Source organism: Theobroma cacao, chromosome 1, assembly GCF_053813885.1.
Source record: "Theobroma cacao isolate CCN51 chromosome 1, ASM5381388v1, whole genome shotgun sequence".
NCBI classification, from domain to species: Eukaryota; Viridiplantae; Streptophyta; class Magnoliopsida; order Malvales; family Malvaceae; genus Theobroma; species Theobroma cacao.
In genome coordinates, this window is record NC_142639.1 from 38,913,363 (window position 1) to 38,936,270 (window position 22,908).

General features: G+C 34.6%; 2 protein-coding genes and 2 pseudogenes across 2 annotated transcripts; 1 reads left to right on the forward strand and 3 right to left on the reverse strand.

The window, feature by feature from the left end:
- Window positions 1-3,341: 3,341 nt before the first annotated feature.
- LOC148764803 (uncharacterized) lies at window positions 3,342-3,978 on the reverse strand. Its single transcript, XM_088804380.1, has one exon. It carries the CDS (start codon window positions 3,781-3,783, stop codon window positions 3,517-3,519), a length of 267 nt encoding a protein of 88 aa, XP_088660506.1. The 5' UTR covers window positions 3,784-3,978; the 3' UTR covers window positions 3,342-3,516.
- On the reverse strand, window positions 3,342-14,909 carry LOC18613953 (cytosolic invertase 1-like; annotated as a pseudogene).
- LOC148764804 (U-box domain-containing protein 31 pseudogene) lies at window positions 4,882-5,409 on the reverse strand (annotated as a pseudogene).
- A 2,919-nt stretch (window positions 14,910-17,828) lies between the features above and the next one.
- LOC18613954 (protein KINESIN LIGHT CHAIN-RELATED 1-like) lies at window positions 17,829-22,605 on the forward strand. The gene is made up of 3 exons (XM_007051450.3): window positions 17,829-18,785; window positions 20,663-21,571; window positions 22,152-22,605. The coding sequence occupies exons 1-3, from the start codon at window positions 18,199-18,201 to the stop codon at window positions 22,384-22,386; spliced, it is 1,731 nt and encodes a 576-aa protein (XP_007051512.3). The 5' UTR covers window positions 17,829-18,198; the 3' UTR covers window positions 22,387-22,605.
- The last annotated feature ends 303 nt before the right edge of the window (window positions 22,606-22,908 follow it).

Consider the following 22,908-nt stretch of genomic DNA (forward strand, 5'->3'; position numbering starts at 1 on the left):
GCTGGCCAATTTGGTTGTCTTATAGTCCAAATTAATTGAGAATATAGAATTTATTATTAGTTTCTTGGGAAAAATTTTCAATGTATAATGTGTACAGAAACCATGATGATCCTGCCCAGATTCTTATATTTTTGCAGAAACAAGAATTTATTTTTTCCGTTCATTTTCTATAATAGAAGAAAAACGAAGTAAAGCTTAAAATTTGTGAGTCTTTATTACCAGAAAGCTATATGGTTTAGACAAAGTGGTGAACTATAATTTCAAGTGTGTTTTTGTGTAATAAGTAGCAACAGCAAACATGCAAGAGCAGCAATTGAAGCAGCAGCACTATCATTATCCTGATCATCATTCTAACCTGCTTATTTGCTGGATATTGTTGGAAGATATAAGGCAGTAAGACTGAATCAGGTCTCTTTTATGTGTAATTAATTTCAGAAAAATTTGCATGACAAATGGAGAAAAACAGGTTGCTCTAAAGGGTCCTTGTCTTTATGATTGCAGACACAAATGCGAAAGCCGTCCCAGTCTGCCTGCTTTCCTGATATAATCCAATCCAGTTGCCAGTCTTTTTTGGTTAACTCTTCTATTGTGGAAAACATTAAAATCAAAAAGAAACAGGAAACATAATTGTTCGTTATTAATGAACTCTGAGACGGGATCCTTTGATCGTTTTTCATTTTTGTAGGCATTTTCCTTTTGAATCCTTTGTACCCTGATTTGGGTTACAATAGCTTTCAAGGGGAAGGCTAACTTCAACCTTTTCGCACCCTTGAGCCTGTATTCCAACCAAATCATGGAGCTGTTCTTGAAGCTAAAATCTAAAACAGTATAGAAATCCCTCATTTCTCGATACCGTCTGTTCAGCTACTGATCTGAAACCTCAAACGTTCACTGTAGTTTCAGATCCATTCTCTCTTTTGTTTCCCTTCCCATGAATATGATGACAATGGACCTACCCAATACCAAGTTGTCTGACATACACTGAGCAGCCATTAAAGTTTCAACCGTTTTTTCAGTTTCCCATATATTGCACTGGACCTAAAGGTTGGCACATGAGATTCCTATAATAAAAACAAACAGGCATCAAGGTACCCCAAGTGGTAGAAAAACACTTGGTTTGGTTTGCTCAGGAAACAGATACCCAGAAATTCCTCCATAAAAAATATGCCAAATGTTGCAAAACACTAAATTTCAATGCAAAAATCTGGCTGCCTGCATGTCGGAGCTTTCGAGGATATAAATATACATGTAACTTACAGCACCAGGAGACAAAATTTATAACCAACCTCTGTAACTTCCTTGCACTCGCCCATTCTAAAATGTATTTTATTAATAAGAAATCACCTCTATCTATCACTACCAGATAATAAGATCATTACCTTTATCTAGTCCTCTGGCAATTCAAGAAAAAGCAGTTAGAGAAAACTCATGGCAACAGGATGTCTGGCTTTTTCGGTAAGGAAACAAGGTAAAGTTCATTTTCCCAGCAGTGGGATCTTAAAGGAGAAGCGAGCAAGGCTGTACATTATCCAGCGCTGCGTGCTGATGCTGATTTGCTGGAGAGACCCCAAGGATAAATAATAGCTTTGAAATGATTCACCTGACCAATCTTAAGAGAGATCGATGAGAAATCAAGAGCAAGGCAGTGTAAATTCAAAACCCAAGCACTGAACTTATCCTTTCTATGTAATATAAATGCTTTCAATTTCCCTTTCTGTGCTTTTGGTTTTTTTTTTTTAATTTTCATTTCATTTACTATTCTTTCACACAGCAATCGTCCTGAATCAGGACAATCTACTGCATAGAATTGCATCCTCATGCCTTATAAATTTGGTTCTTATGCTGGTCAATCCCAAAAGAGTTGGCAGACAAGTAGACATACCAAGCTAAAAATCATACACAAGCTGTTTGAAGAACTGCAATCATGTATCATGATTCTAGTATCTAGATTTTGATAAGAGGATTGTGCTATCCATTTACAGGAACCACTACTACTAACTTCTGATGCAATAATTTCTTTTTGTCGTATGTTGTGATTAAGGTCTCATTTGGCGGCGCTCTCAATAATGCCAATCTTCATTTAGCTGGACATATAAATGCAATTTTTAACACCTAATATTCGACCACAGAATCTATAGGATTAAGACTTCCTAAGCAACATTAAATTGAGAAGCAATACTTCAATTACCATAATATTGCTAATAATCAGAATTTCAATGCATCAACATATCCCTAAATGTTATCGACTTAATACACAGCAACAAGTAATCTCTATGGTTTGCTCAAGCTCAACATTCTGGTTTATGAGGTTCTGAATATGAAAAAGATTCATCAATGATCTAAAGAGACAGCAGGTGACAAAACCCCCCAGATACTAAACTGAACAAAGCTTTCATCACAAGGGTACAGCCCCTGAATTAAATATATATCAAGTTGACATCTCATTCACCCAGAGAATCATTGATAGATGATTAAAGCTCTCGCCATTAAAAAAAAAAAAGTTAACTATAGCAATACAAGAAACTCTTTTATCTTTGCACAGATTTAGGAAGTTCAGGTTAATATATCAGCTGAACAATTTGGAGTTCCAGGTTTACAAGATTAATGAAGTAGACAAGAAGATTTTTTAGAGCCAAAAGGAACTATTGACTAAGATAAAGAGCTCCCTCTCAAAGGGAAAAAATTGCTCCTCTGGTACCACAATGAACTGCAACCAATGACAATACAATGTCAACATTGAAAAGCTAAGGAACACTTTCACTATTGTATGTAATCCATCCTTGGTTTCAGACAGTGAATAAGATTTAGAAAACATGTTAGAGAGCTTGGCTTGAAGCGCAAATTCAAGCCAATCCAGCCCTTGGTATTTACTCTTCATGTGTCACCTAACCATAAGCAGCAACAACTCTGCTTCAAATTCAAAAGAATTGTGGACCAACAGTCAAGGAAAATCACCAAGAGCCCAAGCAAAAGAAAAAAGGGAAAAAGGAGGACATCAAGAACGAAATTTATTCACTCTGCTACCTGATTTAAGCAAGATAAACTTCTAGCCCCAAACATTGAACATAAACAGCAATTCTAGTCATAGGCATTAAGCATTTAATTATTCAGTTAAAACAAAAAACAAAACATTTTGTTAGTAAAATAAATACAGTAGTAACAATTCATTCACTTATTGGCAGTCCATATTCAAGGACTTATTCTTAAATTAAGTTTGCAGAGTACATAACAATGAAAAAGAAAGTTTGTCAGATCGCAATATTTCAATACATCTGCGAAATGAGTCTAAAATTGTAAGGCTGCATCATCTTCGAAATATAAAAATTAAAAATAGACAAAAATGAGAACGAAAGTCGCAAATTCCATTGCAATTTCCATTAAAATAACAAAAAAAAACCAATTTACATCAAATTATAATCCAAAGTGTTCGCAATTAACCTAGAAACAGATATACAAAAGCAAAAGAAAAGGAAAAGTACAGAAACAAAAGGACACAAACCCAACAAGACGAAATAATCAAACGTTGAGCTTATTGGCGGTGGGGTGGGTCTGAGAGGCTGGTTCGGGTTGTGGTTCAGTTTCAGTTTCGTCGTGGACGATGGGCTTGGTGAGCATGAGAGGGCGATCCTTGGCTTCCTCTTCGTCATCGAAATCAGTGGTGCTGAGGTTAATACAGGAGCAGCGCTCCAATGATGCAAAAAACGCGGAGGCCATGTTGCTGCCCACCCAGGTAGCCATACGATCTAGCTTGTCGCATGATATGAAGCCGCAGCCGTTCTCCATGGGGCTTATTTTATGAAATTTTTAGATGAGGGCTTGTAACTACAGATGTTTGTTGATGAAAGGTTAGTTGTAAAGAGAGATCGATTGGGGGAGAAAGAATTAGAATCAGTCTTCTGTTAGGTGCTTTGCTTTCTCCTTTTTTATAACGGATCGTGGATTTTGATTCTGTCCGTTGGCGTAATGTTCAGCCGGCTGGACGGGGCATTGGCCGTTACTTTTCATCCAATTTATCGACTTGTTTTCATTTTTTTATTTTAGGAATAGGGCTTCGAAAAAGTCAGGAATTGGCCCTTATTACATTTAAAGATATCAATTGTGGCTGTTGAGCAGCAGGGCGCATCTAGTATCATAGTACCCTCCCACGGTACTGACCGGGGTTCGATTCCCCGGATGCGCATGCTTTTATATCGTCCTTTTGCAAATATTTTTTTGCTAATTTCACCAGAATCTCAATCATCATCTTTGCGACCAAGTAGCTAGAAACGCTCCATGTCTGATATTTCCTTGCTTGCTTCCCAACATAACTCCCAGACTTACCATCATGGTACTCAGGCCACTCATCTTTGGGGAGGCGGTGTTCAGCCAGCTCTATGGCTCGTTTTGCAATTTTGAGGTCTTCCAGTCTTGATACAGGCTGCTGTGAGTAGCCATAACGGAGCTGCAAAAGAGATTCAAATCACCAGGTCAAACAATATTACAAAAACCATTTTCAAGGACAATCAAACCTTTATGGCACGTTTGGTTCGCAAAATAAATAGAAATAGAATAGAATAATTATTTTATGAGAATAAAATAAAGTAAGAATAAAATAAAATAGTTATTACTTTGTTTGGTATAATGAATGAAATAGAATAAGAATTGTTATTATGACTTATTGCAGTGTTTAATTGGTAGAAATAAAATTGAAATAAGAAATGAATAGGTGATAAAAAGACAAAAATAACCTTGATCATATTAACATTTATTTTTATAAAAAAATAAAATTATCCTTATTATAATTTAAATACATATCTATCATAATTATATTTTATCCCAATTGTTAAAAATAATTATAATTTACTCATATATTTTTATAAATAGATAATTATTCTAAAATATTTATATAAATAGATAATTATTTTTATAAATGAATTCATGAGAGCAAATTTTCTTGAGCAAACTCAGTCCAGCCAATACCCCATTTAGGCGCTTCTTATCTTTCACTAACCTCAACAATCCAACTAAAAGACTCAAACTGGTAACATTTTCAGACGTATAATTATTCCCTTCCATCAACATTCCAATCAACCTTGTACAGTTGATCTTAGTCTCAATCGACCTTTCATTTAAAATATCCACCATTAAAGATATTTTTGCGGGCTGCAATAAATCAGACTTGGAATCGAAATCAAGATTCAAGTTCACAAGAACTCCAACTACCTTTGACCCAACAGCATGAGTTGTAAAAGGACCTAACAAAGATGAAATCAAACCAACACCTCCACATGCCACAACTGTCTTCTTAGTTATCCCATGAGCTTGAACCACTTGCCTAAGCTCTTTAAGAGCTTGACCTCTAACTTGACCCTTAACTTTCTTCAAATTCTCCAAGATCTCTTTGACCATTCCTTGCACATCCTCTGACATAACCAAAATAGTGGAAGAGCGGTAGAGAGAAAGAGGGGAAGAACGGTTGAAAGAAAGAGGGGACGAGCAGTGGAGAGAGAGAGGGGACGAGCTGCGAAGAGAAAGTGGGGAAGATCGGCTGAGAGAAAGAGAAGAAGAACGGTTGAGAGAAAGAGGGGAAAAGTGAGGAAGAGTAGCTAAGAGAGAGAGAGGGGACGAGCGACGGAGAGAAAGAGGGGATGAACGACGGAGAAAAAGAGGGGAAGATTGACTGAGAGAAGAGGGAAAAGAGGATGAAAGAGAAAAAAATTATTTTATATGGATCAAGTTGTAAATTTGTGAATAAGATAAGGGTATTTTAGTCATTAAACATTTCAAAGCAATTCTATGATTCACGAAATAGATAAAACCAGGGGGAGACTCGGGAATACTTAAAGCAAACTTCTCCCCCATTTTAAAGAATACTGATTCCTGATGAATTCTTATTCCTCATTCAACTTTTAAACTAAACAAGGGTTTAGGGATTGGTTGGGAATAGAGGGCCAAACGTGCAGTTAGTCAATTGGCGAAAGCCATATTGATTTCATACTAGATGGTTCTAAATTAATTGATTGTTTCCAATTGTTCCAGTGGAATCTATTCACACTAAGTCAAGATGTTACATACCTTATGTTGTTTATCCGTAGAATCAGGCCATAGGCCATAGGACAAGTTCAGTCTTAAGATGTTGACACTGCTGAGCAGTGATCACCTAATTTTTCAAATAGCATCCACGCCCTGGGAGCATTTTAACAGCCTCTGGACAGATTTCAAATGGTACAATATTCACAAGATAACTCAAACTATGTACCATTACTTGTGGTGCACAAGTGATTATAGCAGAATGTGACGCTACAGCCTACGAAAGGCCGCAACAAGAACTAAGCAAATACTAATTAAACCACCTAAATTGCATGTTATGCATGGAAACTATAACTGATCAAACTGAGAAATGATAAAACTATACCTGATAAAATGTGTCTGTGCCAAGGACGTTTATATCCTAATTGAAGTCCTAAATCAATCAATAGTCTCTTAATTTAAAGATCAAAGGATAGTAATAAGACAACCTTCAATATTGTTAATGGAAAATTATATTGAAGAACATAAATGCAAATAACATATTATGGAACTTTATGTACATGACACCTACCTGGCCATGATCCAACATTATGGTAACTCCGTGGTGTGTTCTTCGGATCAAATCCAGTGACATTTTTCCATTCATGACCCTCCGAGGCTGGATAAAACTATCTTCAAAGGCATCTGTAACAACAAATGTTGTTTAAATGTGTGAAATCAAGCCACTAGTATTTTTGGATGTGAAATCAGAGAGCTTCGGTGTGCTTATCAATTTCGCTCAAGCAGTTCCTTGTCATTTCTCACTGGTTTCAGCATCTGCCTAGAACACCTCAATGCAAACAGAAGAGGGCTTGAATCTCAATCGGATACCCATAACCAACAGTGCAAGGACATTAAATTTTATAAGTTACATTCAATCTCGATGCAATAATAAATTCACAAAATAGCAGCAACCAAGCAACTTTTGGAGCAACTCAAAGCATTGTAGCACATAAAATCAGCTCAAAACAATTAAAATGATATATTATGAGATATAGTACCATTGCTTATCAGCAATATCAAGCAAGAATTCCCCTGTGCTACAAACTCAGACAATTACTAGCATGGTGAAACGAGGTTTAGAAAAAAGAAACTAACCAATTTGCCTTATCTTATATTATACAAAGCCAAGACAAAATCATGCACAGAAAAAACACAGGCTCTTAGGGCACTGGAATAGGTGCCAACTTATATTTGCAAAACACACTATATAATCATTGATTAGAGCAGTAGTGAAGTCTAAGTTGATACCTTGTTTCAAACAAATACTTGTATGTACCACAGAAGTCATTGAATACTTTCATAACAACAAAATGACTCATGACCATCCTTCTATCAATCATGATACACCCATTTGCACACAGAAGTGTAGCGAAACTGTCAAATTAATCTGAAAGGCAAAAGTTAAGTATCAGCTTCATTCCTCTCCGCACCTTAAGCATTTCTGAAAGCGTATAATCATGTCTGTGTCACGCCCATTTTGTTTCACTAAACATGCTGGCTTGATGGAGGGCAGCATGGCCCGTAGATGGGGCTGATCTTCAGCCATTAGGCCATGCTTGGGTGAGCAGATGAATGGGATAGGTAGTTTTGGTGCGCAAGAGGCCTAGGTAGTGGGGCGTGCAGCATTGGTGCGCAGGCACAAAAACACCTTGGGCTCACTGATGGGCAGAGTTGGTGCGCAAACAGGCAGAATTGGCGTGCAAGTAGACTGACAGAGCGGGGCACGCAGACATACAGCTCGAGGCATTCAAGAAAGGCCCAGACTGCTCCGGAATGACAGGCAAAATTGGCACGCAGGTAGACTGATATAGAGATGGGCGCAGACAAACAGTGCGAGGCACCCAAGAAAGGCCCAAACTGCGCTGGAAGGACTAGCCAGCCCGACAGGCGAGCTAGTCATTACCTAGCCGTTGGCTAATGGCCTAGGGGCGCATCGGAGAGCCCAAACAGACTCCAAACGGCACTAGGACCATTAGGAACCCCTTAGGACTGTTGGGGGAAGCTTCCCATTATAAAAGGGACCTTGGGGGACCTTGCCAAGAAGTGTGGCCGATTGGGTGCTAATTGGCTAGAGAGAGGGCAGTGAGGAAGACTACTAGCAAGTGGGCAGTGGGGTTGGTTGCTGAGTGAGCAGAGTTGGGAACCGAGGGGATAAGCGACTGGGCACTTGGGGGCCATTGTGAGGCCTAGAGTGAGTGTCAGCCAAAGATACTGGGTTGGGGTGCTACGGCACATTATGTACTTGGCTTAGGCCACCCTTGTACATTTGTATTATTGAGTGTAAATACAAAACCCAATTTTCCTACTTGTTTCCTTGTTGCATTGTGCCTTTCTATTTGAGTACTGGTTGCCTCGATTGAGTGAGAGTGAGGGCCAGACTAGGCACCCGAGATTAGCGTGCTGCCAGACGAAGGGCTACTAGAGGTGGTGCTCTTCAGGCAAAGGCTCGACACACGAGTGTCCTGGGTGTGCGAATAAGAGGCTTAGCCGGCGGGGCTCGGCTAACTGAGCATTCTGGCATTTGAGATTTTGCTTTCACATCAGTAATCTTGTCAAGAGGAACCATCCTAGATCGGGTAAGGTTGGCTTAGCCACCGAACCGACCCAAGAAGGGGCGTGGTTGAGAGCTGCACGGGTGCAGAGAGAAAACCCCCGTGACACCTGCACTTGGTATATGACTTTAGTTGTATGATCCATCAAAACCCAGAATCAACAAGTGTAACTCTTCCTATTGCACTGTAACCAAGGTTTTCTTCTACCAAGGTGAATCATAAAAAAATTTTGGCAAGCATGAGATCTTCTCCAAGTGTAAAGTTGTCCTTGTCAATTAGAATACTCATAGCACTTGCATCAATATTCCATAGTATGGTAATTCATCAAATTGATATTAAAACAACATTCCTAAATAGTGAATTAAATGAATAGATGTATATAGAACAACTTGAAAGGTTTGTGGTTCCTGATCAAGAAAGGAAAGTGTCTAAACTTGTTAAGTCCTTGTATAAATTACAACAAGCGCCTAAACAATGACGTTAAAACTTTAATAAAGTTGTGTTAGCTAATACCTAGAAGATTAATCAATCTAACAAATGTGTCTATAGTAAGTTCCATAATGGTAAAAGTGTCATAATTTGTTTATATGTGAATGACATGTTAATATTTAATACTGACTTAGAACAAGTGAAGGGTACAAAAATATTCATATTAAACAATTTTGACATAAAAGATGTGGATGTGACAAATGTTGTTCTTAGTATAAGAATAATAGAAGATAATGATGGCATAACATTGTCTCAATCACATTACATTTAAAAGATTGTAATGAAGTATGGTAAGTCAGATTGTACACTTATATCTAAGTTGATTCACAAGTAATCCAAGTAAAATGCATTGGTGTGTTGTTTATAGAGTTCTAAGGTTCTTAAAAACTATAATGAATTATGATATTTGTTATTCAAAATTTTCGTCAATTTTAAAAGGATTTATATATACTAGTTGGAACTCAAATAGAATAGATTATACCTTTACTACAGGTTGGATTTTTACAATTGGTAGGGGTGTTGTTTATTAGGATTCTGAGAAACAATTATGGTAAGCAAATTCTACCATGGTGGCAAATAGCTTTAGCATCTTCTAGTCAAGAAAAGGAATTGTTAAAAGATTTTGCACCTATAAAATTCTGTTGGGCCTAAACCAATGTCACTAATCTTGATACATTGTGACGATGAAGTTACGATGTCGAAAGTCTATAGTTAGACATATAATGGAACGAATAGATATATTGGACTTTGACACAATATTATAAGACAACGTATTAGTGATGGTATAATCATTATAAGCTTTGTGAGATATAATGAAAATTTGACAGATCCATTTATCAAAGGACTTACAAAGGACTAGGTATTAAAAACCTCAAAAGGGATGGGTCTAAACCCTATCAAATAAAATCACCAATGATGGAAGCTGAACTCAACACTTGTGGTTTCCTGCAAGTCTTCAATTCAATGAGTCATAATTCACCACATGGATGATTGTAAATACTAATTTATTTTTCCATCCCAAAGTGTAAAGTGTTTGATTCCTATAATGAGTAAAAGTAAGGTTAAAAGTAAATTCTTAATAGACCTATAAAATATATATGTTGAAGTACCATAATTATGTGATATTGCTAATAGGTGTTACTTATGTGAGTGAGAAGTGTGGCCACTTCTAGAAGTTAAAGACTTGACTATAACAACATTTATAAATGGATGCATAACAAAATTGAATATAAAGTGTGGCCACAAATGTATTGGCAAAACTGGATTCAAAGTGAGTAAGAAGCTTATGTGTGTTTAATGACCCAACTAGTTAATGAAGAATCATTGGTTCAATGCTTAGTCAACCACATAATTCATACTATGCTTATTTAACCATACTCACTAAATGAAGGTTCAAATCTTGTTAATACCTTCATTTATGCATAAAATATCCAAAGTTGTTGCTATTTGAAAATTTTGAAAATGATGGGAGATTGTTAGTATATTTTTAACATAAAAAGTTATACCTTTCCATATAAAAAGTTGTGACTATTGAAAAGACATTTTGATTGAAAGATTATGTTTTTTCATATATAAAGTTGTCTCTTGACAAAATGACTATTAGAAAAACTTTTCAATTGAAAGGTTATGTTTTTCTAAATGTATAGTTGTCACTTGATAAAGTAACTATTGGGAACACACCTCAATTCAAAAATTATGCATGAAAAGTTATCTTTTCATAAGGTGATTATTGAAAAATCACCATTATCTATAAGTTATATCTTGTAATAAGAAAAAAGTATGTGAAAAAACAAAGAGATACTTTAATGAAAGGGTTGTGTCTTTAAGAATGGACACTTGAAAGTCTATATAAAGACTTGTTAGCCACCACTTTGAGAGACACAAAACAAACAAGACAAAGACCAAAAACAAGAACAAGAGAAGTGTTATGAAGTTGAATGAAAATTCAGAAAAAGGCATAAATACTTTGAGTTTTTATCGTCTATCAAAAATATTCAAATTCTTTATAATATATTTGTTACATAAAATAAGCTTTAAAATCAAACAATTTTACAATCCTCGAATATGTTTAATGATTATTTTTATAAGTGCAAGATAAAGATGACGTTGACTTCGTTTAAAAAAAAAATGAAATGATTAGTATAAGACTTTAGAAAAAGGAAACAAACAATATTACTTTTTAAGAAAGATACACCTTTTCTTAGCGAGAGAAACTATTGCAAAAAACACTTTTATAACAATAAGATGACTCACCAACCTACTATCAATCATGCTACACCCTATTGAAGAGATGATTGATTTCTGGTTAAAGACTTGGTACTGAGTGTAGACACCTAAAAAAATATATAATAATAATAATAATAATAATAATAATAATAATAATAATAATAATAATAATTAATAAACAATTTTAAATTATAATAAAATAAACTAAAAAAATAAAAAAATAAAAAAAAAGTACGCCCAGCCATCCCTTCATCCGTCCCTTCCCCCACCCACTACGCGTGATGGGGGTTCTGGCCACCAACTCCAGGGGGTGCCAGAACCCCATCACCGGGTTGTCCAAATTTTTGGACAACCCGGCTCTTTAAAAACCACCTGCAACCTACAAAAAAGGGGAGAACATAGACACAAAAAGAAGAACAAAAACAAAAATCCTAGATCTACCAGCAGAAGAGCCTAGCCACAGGAAAACAAAAAGAAAAAAAAACAAAAATAAAAAGCAAAAAAGAAGAGGGGGTTAGATCTGAGAGAGAAGGGAAGAGAAAGCCGAAGAGAGGGAAAGAGAGGGATCGGCCGGCGAGTAGAGAGAAGAGAGAGAGAGGCCGACGAAAGAGAGGGATCGGTCGACAGAAGGAGAGAGATCGGTCGAGGGAGAGAGAAGAGAATAGGAAGCCGAAGAGAGAGAGAGAGGCCGACGAGAAGAGAAGGGAGGACACCGGCGCCGGTGAAAAGAAGAGAGAAAATTTTTTAGAGAGAAGGGAGAGAGATCGGCTAGAGAGAGAAAAAGAAATGGAAAATGAATAAGAAAGGCTGAAAAAGGGGTTTTTATACCCAGAGGAAGGAGGGCAAAACGACGTCGTTTGAGAGGGGCAAGCAGAAGTTGGAAGGTCCAGGCCAAACGGCATCGTTTTGAGTGGCTTTGCAGGCACCAAACGGTGCGTTTTGAGTCCTACCTCGTGGGCTTCCAGAAGCAGGCCGGGCGTAGTGGATTTGGGCTCCTGCGGGCCACCAAATTGGGCCAATTGCAGCCCAACAAGGTATAACCCTTTTCTTTTTGCTTGGACTTGTTTTAGTTAGTGTTGGGTCTAGCCCATTTTAATTAAAATGCATTTATTTTTTAGGAAAGAAATATTTATATAATATGAATATTTATATTTAATATTAAAAAATTAGAAAATAATAATAAATGAAAAATAAATAAATAATAATAAATAATAATAATAAATAATATAATTGGAATAAATATTTGAGTATTACCACCTAAAAAGGGCAAAGAGTTGCCTCTTTCGGGTGGATGTTTTTCGGGTACGAAGTTCAAGACGGATTTTCACCGAAGCGTCGGGATAAATCTGAACTCTAGATTTCAAAACCCATTAAGTCAAATAGTCATTGTTAAAAATAATATATGTAAGAAAATTTTGTTACATTCGAATTAATAAATATTACTAAATAAAGTTAATCCAATCGTTTAAAAATTAATTAATTAGATAAGTTTTGTAATCAAGTAAAAAATTGGTCAACAACAAATACGGATTTAAATAGGAAACCAAAAAATAAAATATAAAAATAAATAATAAATAATCTTTTTTTTAAAAAAACCTAAAATCAATAAACGCGTGCATGTAGATATCATCATTTTTATACTGTCATTGCATGCCACTCTTATTTTGCAAATGGCGCGGGAATCCCGATGATGGGATTTCCCTGAGAAGCTCGTAGAGACGAATTCTTCCGGGGATATCTCTAGGTGAGGAAAATTTCGAGACTTCACCAAAGCGTTGGGATGGTCTTCGAATAATTTTTCAATAAAAGATTACCGACCCCATCATTTAAAATAAATAAGTCATGACATCATTTTACTCTTGCATCATGTGCATACGTAAAATCAAACCAAATAAAAAACTCAGTTTGTCAACTTAATAAAAATTTAATTAATAAAGTAGGGATTAAATTAAGAAAAGGCTATATTAAGATAACTTAGGATTAAATGGTACCGTTCGTGGAACGGGCGCCACGGAGGTGCTAACCCTTCTCCGTGCGTAACCGCACTCCCGAACCCATCTCTAAAAATGTAGACCAGTTCTCGTTCTTTCGACGGGCCTAAAATTAATTTAGGACTTCGTCAATTAAGAATCGGGTTAATAGATGACCAATCACACCTTAGATAAAAAAGATTGGTGGAGACTCCTAACAAGATTTTAATTTTCGTCCGCGTCTGGCGGACGGGTTCCCGGACCCGCACGTCACGACACTGAGTAGATTGACGGGAGTTAATAGAAAATTGATGAAGAAGAAGACCATCAAAACGTAGTAGTTTTATATTTTACTAAATATGTCTTGTTAAACGCAGGCCATATGTGTCGTTTTTATTTTTTCTATTGTTTTGTGTGCATCAAATGATGGGTTCTTGTTTCGTTTTTGGCTTTTATATTTTTTTTTGGTTTGTTGCATCAGCTACCCGTTGCTTTGCACAAAAAGCAAAGTATTGAGATTGGTGCTTTGGTTGTTGCAGTTGATTTTAGCTGGTTTTCATTTCGATATACCGAAGTTTAAGCTTTAGTTCATTTAATCTGTTTTGAAGATATAAATATCAGAAATGAAAACAAAAAGTGTGTGATTCATTTTTCAAATTCTTTAGTCTTTGTTTCATCTTTTTTCTATTCCTCTTCTCTGCTTCTTCATTTTTCGAAAAAATTTTCGATTTACAACACACCCATCTGCATAAAAACGTATAATCATGCATGCACTTGGTATATGACCTTAATGACACGTTTGGTTCGCGGAATAGATAAGAATGGAATAGAATAGTTATTTCGTGAGAATAGAATGAGGTGGGAATAGAATAGAATAAGTATTATGTAATTTGGTATGATGAATGGAATAGAGTAGGAATAAATATTATGACTTATTACAGTGTTTGGTTGGTAACAATAGCTTTAGAATAGGAAAGGAATAGAAAATAAAAAGACAAAAATACCCTTTATTATATTTAATTATTTTTATTTTATTTTTTAAATATTAATAATTTATAATTAATTAAAATATTAATAATTAATAATTTAAATATCAATATTTTAATATAATTTAATTACTAATATTTTAATTAATAATATTTTATTTATAATTTAATATTATTATTAAAATATTAATAATTTTTATTTTTATTTTCATTAAAAATTAATATATTAATAATTTAATAAATAAAACATTAATAGTTTAAAATATTAATATTTAATATTTTAATCTTATTAATATTAATAATGTTTAAATTATATATAAAATATTAATATTTTAAATTTTATAAATAATTTATTCTTTTATTTTATTTTTTTCCTTTTTCTTTTTTTCTTTTTCACTGGCCGGTCGCCGGAAAGGCGACCGGTGTAACAAAACATCGATCTGGGGCTCCATGTGGCCGGATCTGGCCACTACGGTGCCAGATCGACGCTTCCCCGCGGCTGGATCTGGCAGTGGAATGCCAGATCCAACTGTGGGATCTAGTCGGGAAGCACCAGATCCGGTGCTTCCCACTGCCAGATCTGGCCGTTGAGTGCCAGATCTGGCTGAATCTCCGTTTGAATCTTGTCTGACCATATTCGGTCATAAAATCGTCGTCGCAGTCGCCGTCGCTTTCGCTGCCGTCGCCGCCGCCACTAACATCATCTCCGGCGTTGATGCCACTTAGAGAGAGAATAAGAGAAGAAAGAACATGAGAAGAGAGAGAAAGAAAAAGGGAAAATGAGAAATATATATATATATATATATATATATATATAGGTATAGGGTTGTAATATTTTTAAATGATAAGGGGTATTTTAGTCATATCATAATTCAGAGCTATTCCCATGGTCACGAAATAGCAAAAACCATGGGGAACCTCGGGTTTAACTATGCCTAAGTTTTACCCCTTTTGAGAGAATAACTGTTACTAAGTAATAGCTATTCTTTGTGATATTGTCATACCAAACGGAGGTAAGCTATTCCCTGTACCAAACGTGCAGTAATAGTATGATCCACCAAAACTGAGAGTCAACAGGTGCAACTTTTACTATTACATTGCCACCCAGTAGCATATGTTGGCCTTTTAGCAACAGTAGGCGTAATACTAATTCTTACTAGAATTTGACCTAGCAAGTCTCGTCAATGGCAGTCCATCACCCATACAGGCCAACTAGTGATGCGGCCCGCATAAAGCTAAATCCTGTAACAACTTTCCCTTGATAGCTTCAAGTGGAAAACTCGGTCACTTTTTTTTTACCTGCAGCACTTTCTTATAGATGTGCCCACATGGCATTATTAGGGAGCCTCATTTGGATTTTTTTTTTTATATAAAGTTATAGATAATGATAAAAGAATGAATATACGAGCGTTCATTCAATTACTCTTAATTAAAAAAAAAAAAGCGAGAGGTTGTTCAGTGCTCAATTTTATTTTTTGCATCCACATGAAATGGGTCGATAGAACAAAGTAGTCATTGATCATAATATAATATGATTAAGAAGAACGAAAAAGTGGAACAAACTCTAAAATAAAATAACTCGGACTCAAGGCTGGAGAATTAGAGAAGCAACTAAATATTGATATATTGAACACCAAATTGAGACGTGAATCAATTGATGATTAATTTAAATCAGGCAGGGCCTTTGTAATATAAGAAAGTTGAGATATATTTTTAATTACCTCAGCAAAACAAAAAGAAAAGCTTCAACTATATGGAAAAGAACATGTTAAAAGTTCTTTGTCATTTCTTCCCGACTTTTGTGAACAAATCATTCTTGATTTCAATCGGTTTTGAAAAAATGAGTTAGATTAATTTAATCGGTGACTTGTCCGATTCGATTAAAGATATCATAATAAATTAAATTGATCAATTTTTTAGTTGAACAAATTTTATTAGGTTTTTAAATGAATTAAATCAGTTTTTGTTAAAATTTGCACTTTTAAAACTTTTTTTTGTAAAGGACAAGATTTTGAACCATTAATCTTTTGAATGTTAATTAAAATTCCACCATTTAATAATAAAAAAAAAAACTTCTTTTGATATTTTTATCATCTGTCATATACATTTAATGTTAAAATTTTATTTTTTTTTATTTTTGTTTTAAAAAATAACATAAAAAATTTAATTGATCGGTTAGATCAATTAAACTGAAAACTGATAAAACCATCAATCCAATCTTGATTTGAATTTTTAATCATTAGTCTTAGAAGTATGTAACCATTCCTATGAAAAGACAATTCAATTGTAATCAATTTGACAACTCAATGCTTGTTTGACTTGGTTTTTTTTCAACTTATTCACCTCTTAAAAACAAAAATCAAGTCAAATATAAAATTTTAAAAAGTTTTTTTTTAAAAAAAACTTTTTTTTAAAGAATAAAATTTTGAAAAAAAAGAACTTCAGGAAAAGCTCCTCATAGGAGCTTTTTCTTCTCTTATTTTAAAAATGCAAGAGAATTTTTATTTTTATTTCAAAAATATCTTAATTTGTTAAAAATAATTATAATATTATCCTCTAAAAAAATACCCTTTATGATAATTTTAACCAAAATTATAACTTATATAAAAAAAATTATCAAACAACTTTAAATTAATTTTAAAAATTATTATTTTTTATAAGAGTTTCATAATAATTTTTAAATTAGAAAAAAACCTAACCAAACATGCTCTCAAAATGTTCCAATTAATTAAGCTCACACACTTATTAATGGAGCAATTCAGTACATCTCAACTTTTTTAATCAAATTTGAAATTTTATAAGCTATATACAAGGATTAAAGTAAAAGCAATACACCAACACATTACTACTTTAATTAACTAGCTCTCCATGAGTAAAATTTTAAAGTTAAATTATTTTGGTTGGCAAAATAAAAGTTGAAATTTTCGAAATTCTTAAAATTTGGATGAAAAATTTGGAAAGACTCAAATTCTCGTTTCAAATTCTACTATATTGAACAGGTTTCCTTTTATGCAACTTTTATTTGTTTAACTCTAATTCCAAAAATTTATTCTTTAAATATATTTATTGACCTTTTCATATTATTAATTATATATATATACGTTTTTACAAATCTAATAATACACATGTTACATGCTTTCTCCATTTTTTTTTATGTTTTATCTCTAATATCATTATTCTTTTTTATAAGTATTTTTTATCTTATAAATTTCAATAAGTTATAAAAAATATTTATCAAACAATACAATTATATATTTTATCATTTTAAATTGATGTATTTTAAAAATTAAAAAACTCTTCCTCCCATACAAACTCATATTAGTAATATATTCCAACAGACTTTTGTAATGAAAAAAAATGAAGACAAAAAACAGAAAAACAAAGAACAGTATACATTTATTCCTTTGATAACGAAAAATAAAAAATTAGGTGAAAGAAAAGAAAGGCAAGTGATGGCACAACTGACAATCTGACAGGAAATAATGGGCGAATTTTGTCGTACAACAACCAGGCGGGACCTTCCTACTCTCAGCCAAACTAGCAAAAAACTAGAAAAGCAACAAGCAAAGGAGCGGTGGCCAGGAAATGAAAGCGAAACCCACCCTCGACAAATTAAGTAAAGAAGAAGACTCTTCACACCCATGAAAGCCACTGCACCAAATGCACCTGCCTCTCTCGCTGAATGGATTTCGTATCTCTCTTCGTTCCTTTTTTCTTTCTAAAGCTCTTTATTAAATTAAAGTACCCAAATTCTTTGATCATGAGACGTTTCCTCCAAGCAACCCTCCACCACCACCACCATCGCTATCATCACCACCATTGATCATTCACTCCCTTCTCTTTTTCTTTCTATTTAAATATCTTATATGCTGGTTTTTTTTATAAACCAACAATTTCCCAACTGCGGAAAGAAAATCTTAGCCGATGCCGGGTCTACTTTCCGTTAAAACTCCTCCCAATGCGACGCCCTTGAGTATTCTTCTAGCCGGAAAGGAAAATGGCGGCGGCTCCAAGCGAACCCCATCCCCATCACCTTCGGTTTCACGATCCAAGCCAACAAAAAGAACCCCAGATAAAACCCACATTGATGAGTGCTCTCTCGACAACCCGGATCTGGGTCCGTTCCTCCTCAAGCTCGCCCGAGACACCATCGCTTCCGGTGATAACCCGAATAAGGCCTTGGATTACGCCATCCGGGCCTCGAAATCGTTCGAGAGATGCTCGGGTCCGGGTTTGGAGCTGGCTATGAGCTTGCACGTTCTGGCGGCGATTTATAGTAGCTTGGGGAGGTTTGAGGAAGCGCTTCCGGTTTTGGAGCGGTCCATTGAGGTACCGGCTCTTGGAAGCGAGCCGGATCAAGCGCTGGCGAAGTTTTCTGGGTATATGCAGTTAGGGGACACGTATTCAATGATGGGTCAATTGGACCAGTCCATTAAGTGCTACGAGTCCGGGTTGAGGATCCAGATTGAAGCTCTTGGCGATTCGGATCCGAGAGTTGCTGAGACTTGCAGGTAACTAACCTTCCGTTATTTGTTGATTCATTCATGTTACCGTTTACTTGGTGTGCCGGTGGTAGTGTTACAGTGACCTGCTTGCAACGGCGTTGAGGCTTGTGGGCCCAACGTGTCGTTAAAAGATTGAGCGGGTAGGTGTGAACCGTTGCTTCGGTTTTCGCGTTGAAGATTTGCTGTGCACCCTTGTGACAATTTTAATATGCAAGCAGTAGATACCAGACTACTTCTGTTTTTTCTAATAAATTGTCTTTATTTGATTATCGTTTGAAACTTAGGTATAATGTGTTGTGATTAGTTTGTTATCAGTTGATATAATTTCAAACTTTGAAATTAAATAACCACGGCTAAAAAAGGGAATAAAAAATTATATACTACTTTAAAAGTTTATAATTATTTAAAAAAATTTAAATATATATATTTTTTACACTCAATCAAATTTTTATATTTTTATTTTGAATTAAATAGATTTTTATAATTAATGATTGTAAACTAATAATTGAGTAATTATCGTTAATTAAAATGCTATTTACTGTCTTATATTCATGTAACATTGATGTGAAAGAGAAAATATTACATAATTAGTCATCATATCACGTAAATATATCACGTCACTATCTATTATGACATGTCAATATATCACATTAGTAACAACAATTATCGATTTGATTAATGATAATTAGTTAATTATTAATTATAAAATTTTATTTAATTTAAAAGAAAAAAATACTTAATTAAATATAATAAAAAATTATTTAAAAGTTTTAAAATTATTAAAAAAATTTTAAGGTATTATGTCAAAAAAATATTAAAAGTTTGTAGTTGTTATTTTGTACCTATAGGTGTAAACACTTTTAGCATGCTTGGTTCATTGGAAAGAATAGAATGAGAATAAAATAACTATTTCAAGAGAATAGAATAGAGGAAGAATAGCTATTATGTAGATTGATTCATGAGAATGGAATATGATAGAAATTGCTATTATTACTTATTTCATTATTTGGTTGGCAAGAATAATTTTAAGAATGGTTAAGGAATAATGGGTAAATGATAAAAATACCATTTATTAAAATTTAAAAAATTTTTAATTAAAAAATAAATAAATTATGATGAGAAATAAATACTCTTTATTAAAATTAAATAATTTATTTTGTTAAAAGATAAAATATTCTGAGCAATAAAATCAAAATAACTTTTACTATAATTAAATAATATTTTCACCAAAATACAAACATATTTTTATTATAATTTAATAATATTTTGTATTAGAAGATAATTAAACCTTTTATTATAATTAAATAATATTTAATATTAAAAGATAAAATATATTCTTCATTAAATTTAAATAATACTAAATAATATTCTTTATTATATTTATTATATTCAAATAATAATATTAAGTAACATGCTTTATAATATTTATTATAGTGAAATAATATTAATATATTAAATAATATTTAAATATTTTCATTTCCCTTTTTTTGAAAATAAAGTAAAAAATTTTGTGTCTTTTGTGCTTTAGAGAGAGGAGTGAGGAAGAGAGAGAAAAAAATTAAGTTTAGTATTTTTTTATAAGGTAATTTTTTACATTGTAAAAGGGTATATTTGTCTAATTAATTTTTTTTTATTCTCAACAATTTAGAATAACTATTATCAAGAGGGGCCTTGATAATGACTATTCAGGCTTCTTTTGAAAATTATTCTGAAAAATAGTCATTTCATTGAACCAAATACAGTTTTATCTAAAAAATGAGAATAAGGGAGGAATGACTATTTCATTCCTTCCAACCAAGCATGCCCTTTGTGTCATCAGACTAATGAATATGGTGCTAAAACTAAGTGGCATAGCTGCACACTCAACTGACTGATAATGGCAGGTATTTGGCTGAGGCCCATGTTCAAGCGATGCAATTTGACGAGGCAGATAATCTCTGCAAGAAGACCCTTGAAATCCACAGGGAACACAGTGCACCAGCATCCCTTGAAGAAGCAGCTGACCGCAGGCTTATGGCTCTTGTGTGTGAGGCGAAGGGAGATTATGAATCTGCCCTCGAGCACCTTGTCCTCGCTAGCATGTCAATGATTGCTAATGGTCAAGAAACAGAGGTGGCTGCTATTGATGTTAGCATTGGCAACATTTATTTGTCCCTTTGTAGATTTGACGAGGCAATCTTCGCCTACCAGAAGGCACTTACAGTATTTAAATCCACAAAAGGCGAAAGTCACCCTTCTGTGGCATCAGTCTTTATTCGTCTTGCTGATCTTTACAACAAGACAGGTAAGCTAAGGGAATCCAAATCCTATTGTGAGAATGCCTTGAGGATATATGCAAAACCTGTCCCTGGAACTACATCAGAGGAGATTGCCAGTGGATTGACTGAATTATCAGCCATCTACGAAGCTTTGGATGAGCCTGAAGAGGCTCTGAAACTCCTTCAGAAGGCAATGAGGTTACTGGAGGACACCCCAGGCAACCGCAGCACCATTGCCGGAATAGAGGCACAAATGGGTGTGATGTTCTACATGGTTGGCAGGTATGGGGAAGCTCGAAGCTCTTTTGAGAGTGCTGTGGCAAAGCTCCGTGCTAGTGGGGAGAGTAAATCAGCTTTCTTTGGAATTGTATTGAACCAGATGGGACTAGCAAGTGTGCAACTGTACAGAATAGACGAGGCCGTCGAATTATTTGGAGAGGCAAGAAAGATATTAGAACAGGAGTGCGGCCCATGTCACTTAGAGACTCTTGGAGTTTATAGCAACCTCGCTGCCACCTATGATGCCATGGGAAGGTGAGCATTCTTCCGTATTCATTCCATGTTCTTGTTTAAGTCGTTAACCATGTGATCCCTGTAATTTGTTTTAACTTACTCTGGTTCCTTGAAAGGTATCTGTAACTATTCTCATGCTGCGTATTCATAGAGATGTTCTTGCATAGGCTGATTGTCTAAGAAAGCATTTATAGTTAATGACAATAACCCTCTCAAATTAGATAACAGCATATCTTAATTTACCCACAAGGGCAACTCTCTGTCTTGTCAAAATTTCTTCTAGATGCAGGTCAATTATCTAGTCTAGAAAGGATGATGATCAGGTTGATCACTAAGACCTATTTATGCTATCAATGGTTTATGGTTCTTATTAGGGACTATGTTCGTAGTCTTGTTTTATCTGAAACATTTATATCAATTTACAATTTGCTTATTTGCGTGCCACAGCAAAAAAGGAATGGACGTCCTTGACCTACATATTTATCTTTTCAAATATAGATGAGCTGCATCCACCCACCTCTATTTTTGTTTTTTCGAATCTGTGACCCCTATTGTTCTCTAGTGGCATGCTGTACTGAACAAGAACTACTGTTATACACAGGGTAGAAGATGCAATTGAGATACTGGAGTACATCCTTAAGATGAGAGAAGAAAAGCTTGGAACGGCAAATCCTGAAGTTGATGATGAAAAGAAAAGGCTAGCTGCGCTCCTGAAAGAAGCAGGAAGGACACGGAACAGAAAAGGAAAATCGCTTGAAAATCTTCTTGGTACCAACTCCTATAAAACCAAGAAGGGAAGTGCAAAGAGGTGGGCCACTTTTGGTTTTAGATCTTGACAAAAGAATGTCACATCTTCTTTTATAAGTATTTAACATTAGAAAATCAGCTAAAATATCAAGGCTCTCAACTTAGTGGGGCCGTCACGCTCGACACATATGATCCAAGTTTTTCTTCTCTGCTTAACTTAAGTTGATTGTTGATTTGGATTGGATTGGCATTTGATATATAATTTGTTGCTTTTGACCAATGAAAATGCTTACTGCTTTCCGATTCAATCATGCTGTTTGTTGTCATTTGGACCCTTCAACGAATCATGCCACCGTCAAGATTTTATTTCTTGACAATTATCAAATTTCTACAGTCATTCATGACAAAGAATCATCAAATTTAAGTATTTAAGCTAGTTTTTTAGAGTTAAATTAGCTTATTTATCCTAACATGATAAAAAGTAGAAGTCCACGAAAGTCTTAAATCACCGAGTTTGCAGTCTTATCCCACTTCCACCTTTTGCAAAGGAGCTGTTTCTGCGTAACAAGGAAAATTCCGACATCAGACAAATGTGGGGAGGAGTCGTAACT

Bases quoted from the DNA above. Each gene is read 5' to 3' on its own strand.
- LOC148764803 (XM_088804380.1), bottom strand. From the start codon at position 3,783: ATGGAGAACGGCTGCGGCTTCATATCATGCGACAAGCTAGATCGTATG.
- LOC18613954 (XM_007051450.3), top strand. From the start codon at position 18,199: ATGCCGGGTCTACTTTCCGTTAAAACTCCTCCCAATGCGACGCCCTTG. The intron at 18,786-20,662 runs GTAACTAACCTT...TGATAATGGCAG, and splicing joins AGAGTTGCTGAGACTTGCAG to GTATTTGGCTGAGGCCCATG. The intron at 21,572-22,151 runs GTGAGCATTCTT...TGTTATACACAG, and splicing joins ACCTATGATGCCATGGGAAG to GGTAGAAGATGCAATTGAGA.